Raw genomic sequence first — 8,804 nt, forward strand, 5'->3', positions numbered from 1 at the left:
AATAGTTATAATTGGTTATAAAATATTAAAGTCTTATAAATAATATTCATAAATACCAAAAATAAATATGATTCATTAATCCACATTTGTAATATGATCCTATCTATGTTTATAGATATTGAGTTAATATTAAGTCTCCAGTAGCAAGTGACCTAACAAATTACACATAAAAGTAAAAAAATTTGAAAAAAGGTTGCGAACTGATCTAATAGAATTAAATTTAAAATAAACTTTGTGTTTTAAAATAGAACCTAAACCAAGGGGTTTGTTTGGATAGTGCTTTTATCCCAAATAATATTTCGCTTGCATCATAAACACATTTCGCAACCCACCCTTTTATATTTCAAATCACCTTTTTATCTCTGTTTTCAAACTCGGACCGGACCGGCCGGTTCGACCGGTCGAACCGGGAACCGGCCAGTTGACCGGTCGAACCGGGAACCGGCCAGTTGACCGGTCCGAGTTAATCTTAAAAACCGGGAAATCAACAACTCGGTCAACCCAGGTCAAAACCCGGGTTTGACCGGGGTTTTGACCCGGTTTGACCGGAAAAATGAACCCGGTCTTTTTTCTTTTTTTCTTTTTTTTTTTTTACTTTTTTTGAAAGGGCAGAATATTTTTAATATGATGTTTTGATCCTTAAGTTGTTAAAAATTATTAACATATCTCAAATATTTCATACTTTATAAATGTTATCTTAAAGTTTGGTGTTATTTTTCAATTAAGTCCATAATTTTAATTCTAAACTTGTTAATGCTTATTCAATAATATAAATTGCTACTTGATTGCTCTAATTTATTTGTATTTTCTTATTAAATATATTTGAAACATCAAATATATATGAATATACCTTTATTAATATTAACATGTTATTAAGTATTTTACATATAATATTTTAATTTTTAAATAAATTTTATTTATGACGTCATCCGGTTCAACCCCTATCGAACCCAGTTGAACCCATTGACCCCTGACCCCTGAGCTCGACCGAGTCGATATCCGGTCCGGTTCTGAAAACATAGCTTTTTATCTCACATACATCACATCACAAAAAGTGTTACAGTAATTATTCCAAATAATATTTCAAATAATACATTATCCAAACAAACACCTTGTTAGTGACCTTTGATCAATGATGAATCAAAAGTTAGGATAAAAAGTTTACAATTATAAAACAAAATTTAATACAGAATCTAATCCATGTTACTAGTCGTTGATCGATAATCAATTATAAAACAAAATTTAATAAAGAATCTAATCCATGTTACTAGTCATCGATCGATAATAAATCAATGAATAATACAAAAAAGATTTTCAATTTTAAAACCTAAATGTCATTACCAGTTGTTGATCACTGACCGAGGTAAAAAGAAAAACAAAATTTTGTGCCATTACATCAAATCAGATGGCAACTGCTGGAAATTGAAAAAAAAAAAAAATCCCTTCACAGCATCCAAATCGGATCCAGCAAAGGTATTAAATAATAAAAAAAAAACCTTTTCCCTGTAAAAAAAAAATATATCTCACGAAGTTTTGACACATTATAAAAAAAAGTGAAAAGGATATTAGTATTTCATGGTGATCACATTTTAGATATGTACGTGGGGAAGAGATTTCCACTAAACATTAAAAAATGTGACATTGAAATGAGCATTATTGATAGAAATTTGTCAGTCCACCCGCTAAAGTTTTCCAAAGCAATAATTCATAGAGGGCACGTTAAACTTTAATATTCAAAGAACAACCAAGTAATATTAATAGAGGAACTTTATTGCCCATCAGTGTACGGCAAAGTTTTCCAAAGTCCTTGTCATGGACGACTGACGGAACAACTATCACCACGCAGCTCAAAGTTAGACCACTGCAAAACTTGTGATCCATAATTATTTCCAGTGTGGCCACTGTTTAGGTGGACCGAGAAGAAGCGTTAAAAAAAAAAAACAGAGAGATAGAGAGTTTGCTTGAATAATAAAAAATTCAGTTTGTTTTGAAGTCGTAAATGTAATCAATGGGTAAAAGGCGGTGGCGGGCTAATATAAATGGCAGTTAACGTCGGTAATTTGGGATTGTACAGCAACAGCAGTTTGATAGGCCTTCGAATGTTATGCATATATTGTCGAGTTTCAGTTTATGCAATCGGCCCTCGACTGTTTGTCACGCGGATTTCCATGTTCACGCATTAGCACACATGACCCTTAGGTATTGTTTAGGCTTCAATATTTTCATTTCGATGGAGGAAATTTTTTACATGTTTTTCGACCATTCATATACGCATAAATGGGATGAATCCCACCGGTCGACTTCCCAAGGAAGATAATTCGTCCAGTTTGTCCTGTGATGACGTTCCTTCTGCCAACAAATTCTTATGACCGTCCAACGGTGTCCGGAAAAGGTAGCCAGTATTACCCAGAAAGAAAGTTTGGTTGCCAATAACCCGAATCCGCAGGATGGACGCCAGATTGATTTGATTCATGAATGAATAGAACCGAAACAGGGCAAAACGAGTACCTTTATAGCAAGAAATTAAAAGCACTTTGAAAACACACAAGGGCTGGGTAATTTGGGCTAAGTGGGTTAAGATCCTCTGCATTGAAATTGAAATTCTTTTTATTGGTCTCTTCATTTGTTCATATCTCAATTTATATAATTGAAATTCTTTCAATTGGTCTCTCCATGTATTCATATCTCAATTTATATAATATTATAAAATTATGCGATTGTATCATTATATTTCTTTTGATATCTAAATCAAAAAAAATATTTTGACATTCTATTTACATGAAGCATTTGAATGGTGAAAATGGATCAAATTTGTGACAAAATTTGTAATGATTAATCAAACGGCAAAACTTGCTCAATTTCATATAAAATTTTACTTATAACTAATACGAGTAATAAATAAATAATTTTTAGATTAATTTTATTAAGGTTTAATGGGAGAAGTTCTCTCAATCCAATGCAATGGAGAGGAGTCTAGCTTTGTCTAAGCCTTTCCTACCTGCAAGTTGCAAGTCTCTTCATCAGCTGAGGCAATTCCAACTCACCTCATGCCCGCGACCAAATAGGCAAAATTGCCCACATCACTTCGTTACTTCTCCTATCCGATCCTTCAAGAGTCCACGGATGGCTGAAATGCTCTGAAGTAGCATCTTCTTTTTGTGGGGGGGGGGGGGGGGGGGGGACACAATCCATGTCCGGCGGAGCTACATCACAATCACAAACTGACTAAACAAATTTGTCTTAATATGGCTAGTCTATTAGCCGAACACCTCAGTTTTGATGTTAGGATGATAGTATTTTAACAGTGCATACTTTGAATTACGTATAATTTGACATAAATTTCTTTTTGGCAGGCATTAAGGATTTGTTAGGAGCAGACATTCTAGGGGTTTTGATTTCTTGTTAATGGCCATTTGCCTTCCCTTGGATCAACCAATCAAAAAAGGAAGAATAAACCTACGTGTTAGTGCCGTAGTTAATTTATCCTGCCTTTGGTTTAGTGCGACAATGAATGTTTTCCTTGATTGTCCATTCATGACCAACCACGTACTGGAAAACTGAAGGGAGTTCGACTTGGGATTCAGCTCTTTTATTGATATGCAGACATGAGCAAAGTACAAAGATGGCGGTAGCATTCCACTTAGATTTGACCACAAACCTCAACCATAACCTAATCGCTTCGATTACTTGAATGCACGCAGAAAGCACAGTAGAACATTATTACTTGCACTAGGTGTAGAGCAGATGCGTACACCCAGGCACAGGGACGAACTTCTGATGATGGAGCTTGCTAACTTATACAAGAGGATCAAGTTCAGTTGCCCACTTATTTTTGGTCTTTCCTTCAGTCGATGAACCACCAGTACCATATAACTCCGTTGATGCCAGCCTTGTCGAATCAACGTAGTCAGGCGGACAATGTGCCGGTACGCCGCCAAATAAGAGGCATACAACTCTAAGCAATTGCATGAGACCAGTTTCCTTGTAATCAGACCCCCAAACGCATCCTTTTATGAAGCTTCTTATCAGTTCCCAAACAGAGTTTATGATCTTAGGTATGAGCCATAAGATCGAGAAGTAGTTCTTGTTTGGCACTTCGTCAACAGTCTTGCAGCACAATCATAACACAAACAAATTAATCCAGTTAAAAAAAATGAAAAAAAAAAAATCCGTTCTGATCAGTGATAGTTTGCAATATAGATGGAGAAACTAAAGAGAGGGAGATGGATGGACGTGCTCACTTTGCCTTTGAAGAAGCTGTTGAAATACGCACACGTCCCAAAGTGTTTAAACTCAGTGACGGAGTTATCAGAGGGGACTCGAGGCACAATATCGTTGCAATAAACGGTCCTATAGTAATTAGGGAGCAGGTTATTGTTAATTTGGTCTTCCATGAACTTTCCAAATTGCTCATTTCCCACCCTTGGTTGCCCGAAAGTGTAGACCCCGTCCAATCGCTCCAACATCGACGTTTCCCCATGATACGCCAAAATTGCTGGAAACAGAATTGCTAGGGCACCGCCCAGGCTATGACCCGTGACTATGAATTTGGCCTTGTCATTCTTCTTCAGAAGCTCTTTCAGCTTTTCCCTAACGGTGTAGTAAGCATAGTCGTGGCCGCCAAATATTTGGATCAAGTTCTTGGGCCAACCCGTGAGCTTCTGCTGGCCGAGTGCTTTGAGGAATCCGGCATGCACCTTTCCCAGCCCGGGGAACTCGTACCATGACAGATCAACGTCTGAAATCCAATCTAGAGTGTCGAAGGGCGAAGTGCCCCTGAAGGCCACCACGATCCTTTCCGAATCGGTGTTTTCATCTTTCCGGAACAAGAATCCTTGTGTTGTTGCTTTCTTTTGATAATCTGTCAAACAGGAAAGATTTTGCATAATAACAGTGGTCGTTACTGGGGAGTCGATCGACGATTATAAGCTCGGGATAATTTCAGGATTTCTAACAATTTCACTGAGCCGCCCCTGAGGTTTTGAAAATTACACATCCCTCCCTTAATTTGATAGTTTTAGTAACAAAACATTAAAATGATATTGACTTGGTCAAATTTTTAAATGAATACCCAAAAATACCCTTATGTAATAAGTTTTAATTTACTTCTCTATGGAATTATAAGATTATCTAATGTAATTATAAGGAAAATGTATGGAATTTTTCATATCCATATCTATTATTTGATAAACGACTATAATAATAATTTTATCACTATGATAAGATACTTTTGATGGTATTTAATTATGAATTTAGATTTATAAGATAGAAAATAAAATGTTGAAATAATTGATTTAGAGTTTATGAATTTTTGAGTAATGGGATTATCATAATTTAGTAGTGATTTTGGGCATTTCCTTTTGATTTATTGTTAATTTTAATACCAAAAAAATAGAAAACAAAGATTGGCCAAAAAAAAAAGTCATCAAAAAAATCATTAGTTAGACATTTGGTTACAATATAAACTAGATATAATAGTGATAATTTTATAATTTTTGGCAAAAAATTAAAATAAAAAAGAATAAGAAGGAAAAAGAATGAAAAAATAATTTTAAAGTCATTCTAAATATAAGCATACGAAACAAGAGAATTTTATTAAAATATTTAATGATAGTATTGTCATTTTAAATGACAATATAGGCATGTATAATTTTTCAAATCTCAAAGAACCTCAATGAAATTGTCAGAAACCTCAGATTATCCCTATAAACTAACACAAATATACTAGTTACTTGATAAGGCTTAGGACTTGGGTAGGAAATAATTACCGTTCCAGAAATCGTAAAACGCCACGAAATCCATCTGCCAAAGTTTTTTAAACCCGATTTCGTTAATTATCAGGATGCTGGACTTCAAAGAGGAAAAAAAAGGGAGAGGAAGAGAAAAAGATTAATGTCGTCATTACCTTCCAGTGGTCGGTGACGGTGGATTCAATAAAAGCCTTGTTCTCATAAGCAACTTTGGCAGCCATTACTGAGAGATGGGGATTATATCTACTATCCCCTGCTGCGATGTTCTCATCCAAATCTTGCCGCAAGTCCAGAAATGCTAGAACCGACAGGTACTTGGCCGATGTCTTGTCCGGGATGCCTATGACTTGACCTACAATTGAAAATGAAAACGAATTGAAACTGAGTCTTAATTGGATCGAAAGAGCCACTATAATGGCTCAAGTTTGGTGGTCTAATGATTACAAGCTGCAGAATACGAGAAGATTAGTGATATACTAGTGCTGCAAAATAGAGAGAATTTAAAATCTTTAGTTCTTCACAGATAGATTGTACACTTTAATCACACATTAGGTCAAGAACGCTCTTGATTATCCGTCTATGCTATTTAGATCTAGCAGGCTATATTTCCAACTTTGTAAGACAACTTCTACACAAATTTTTAGGATCAGAAAATTCTTTTTTGAACCTTCATGGTTTGTAAATCATAATCAGATATTCTGGGTAATGTACTGTCGGTTCCAGGTGGCGGAGTGGGAATAATCATTACGATGGAAACTTTCCTATTTCTACAGATATTCTTTTTTCACTTCTGTTGAATATGATCTACAAAATCAGTAGAGACAAATCCCAAAATCAGGTGTTCTTTTGATCTTTTTTTTTTTTTTTTGGGGAGGGGTGGGGTGGGGGGAGGAGGGCATCGCCTTTTTTGCCATGATATCTCATTAGCATGCATCACAAATCCTTGAATCTACAGATTCTGAACCGAATTTTTGTTCAATAGGAAGGAACTCGAGTATTAGAGTTTTCTAATTTAACATTTTCGTAAATAAGTAGAAGCACAAAAACTGATCAACTCTATATATATATATATTCACACTGATGAACGGTGTCCTGCTGTATCACTTGCGAATTTACTTATTGCTTCAGGATATTACATACCAATTGTTAAAACCAGAAATGAGGACAAAGAACTTCTTTGGAACTTTAACTCTCTCTTAAGCTACGCATGACTACGGTTAACCATTTTTTAGCATAATAAACCTTTTACGCCTTTTTATCTGTCTAACCATTCACTTCATCAAAAAATAATAACTTCATGCAATTGTTAATTTTTAACCCGCAACTATCGATCCAGTGTCCACCTCCGCCTCCCATTCAATAGGTTTTATCGTTTTAAATATTAGGCTCTGAAATCATATGTGATTGAAAGCTAAAAGTTTCATCTCTATTCTTTGCTCCAAAAGCCAAAAGTTTTGTCTTTAGTTTATTCTCTTTTTTTTCCCCCCTTTTTAAATAAATGAGAGTCCACATAATAAAATTATAAATATTTTAAATTACCTGTTGAAATCTTTTTCTCAGAAAATTATGTTTTCGGTTCATATTATTTTAAAAAGATCGTGTGCATTCCGTAGTAATCCAAACCGAAAGAGATGCGGATCATGGGCTCTGATGTGGTTGTGACCTTATTCTGCAAGGCATTTGTACCGTTGTTCGCTTTCTGCAGATGTTCAAAGAACTGCCTTGGCCGTCTCTAATGATAAAAGGATAAGATGCTGGAATTGAATTACCCTTCAAGCATGATAATTTTCCCATAATAGATGCACGGGATGGGTGGCGGCATAATATACACTACATGTAATGGAAGATATCCATGCATGCATAAATGCAAAAACATGAATTATAGTCAGCTCATGGACGACTTGAAATTCCCAAAGCCATATTCCCTAGCTATATATCAAAACAAAAGCTCATGAGTTGTCCAAAAAGGTTCTGCAGTGAGCAAAGTTGTAAACGTCAGTGGAAAGAAATGAAGAAGAATATTATAGAAGACGACGTAAGTAGTAAAGTAAAATCATTAACCGACGAGGGGATTAGTAGAGTCTACCAGTCACTAGGTTGTAGATAAGCACGAAGATGTTGGTATTCATGTGCAGCAGGTTAAGCCACTGCTCAAGCAAGTTCCCTAACCATGCCAAGGGTTTTGCGACTAGTCGTAAAAGTATTTGCGCCAATACCGTAAGAAATATGATCCATCTAGGCGCAAAAGGCATCTTAGTCCCTTTGGGAACGTCCACAAATTTTCTGTTGTGTATGTTACTGGAGAACAGGAAGCAAACGAGATCGATGAGGCCAGCTTTCTCTGGACTTAGCAGCATATAATTGCTGCAAAATGACTTGTTGCAAGCCATTTTTTCCTGACCGAGATCAACCATTGAAGTAATTGATCAGAACTAAGATGATAAAATTGGTTCACTAGCTAGTTCTACTAGTTGGATTTGGAGAAAGCCTTGAATCTGCAAGACCCTATATATAGAGAGGGAGCCATTAGTGTTTGCCCTGCTCAAGATTTTTTTTTTTCCTCTTTCTTTCTTCTTTTAGGTAATTATGCTCACGCACGTGGGGAACGTTTCCTACTGTTTCAGCTACTTATTTCGGCTACTTATTTACATCGGTTCAGCTACCTGCTGTTGATGATAATTAGGGCTGCGAGCGGCTCGAATACGAGTTTTATTCGAGTTTGGTCAATATCGAATTCGAATCGAGTTCGAGTTAATCAAGTGAAGCTTGAGCGTAAAAATATTAAACTCGTTGATTTGCGAGCTGGATTTTATGTTTATTTTTTATTTTTTATTTTATATTTTAATAGTAAAATTACATATATATCCCTAATATTTCATTTGTTAAAAAAATTATTATTTGATTCATAAAAAATAAAAAATAATTATTTTATTTTTTAAACTCAAAGCTCGAGTTCGAACTTGACATTTTGAACTCGTCGAGTTCGAACTCGAGTTCGAATTTCATAAAATTAATTGGAGGTTCGGTTCGATTAAGCCAAAATTTGACTCTACT

At 35.4% G+C, this 8,804-nt stretch overlaps 1 protein-coding gene across 2 annotated transcripts; it reads right to left on the minus strand.

Annotated features, from left to right (window-relative positions):
* Window positions 1-3,567: 3,567 nt before the first annotated feature.
* Window positions 3,568-8,234, minus strand: LOC113701856 (triacylglycerol lipase OBL1). 2 transcript variants are annotated; one of them, XM_027222713.2, is made up of 6 exons: window positions 7,837-7,976; window positions 7,290-7,721; window positions 5,906-6,102; window positions 5,769-5,802; window positions 4,242-4,861; window positions 3,568-4,107 (listed from the first exon to the last, which is right to left on the minus strand). In XM_027222713.2, the coding sequence occupies exons 3-6, from the start codon at window positions 5,969-5,971 to the stop codon at window positions 3,796-3,798; spliced, it is 1,032 nt and encodes a 343-aa protein (XP_027078514.1). In that variant the 5' UTR covers window positions 5,972-6,102; window positions 7,290-7,721; window positions 7,837-7,976; the 3' UTR covers window positions 3,568-3,795. The 2 variants fall into 2 exon arrangements, with proteins under 2 accessions (XP_027078514.1, XP_027078512.1); XM_027222711.2 differs by lacking the exon at window positions 7,290-7,721 and having other exon boundaries at window positions 7,837-8,234.
* Window positions 8,235-8,804: the final 570 nt, after the last annotated feature.

Source organism: Coffea arabica, chromosome 7e (genome assembly GCF_036785885.1).
Source record: "Coffea arabica cultivar ET-39 chromosome 7e, Coffea Arabica ET-39 HiFi, whole genome shotgun sequence".
Lineage (NCBI taxonomy): Eukaryota > Viridiplantae > Streptophyta > Magnoliopsida > Gentianales > Rubiaceae > Coffea > Coffea arabica.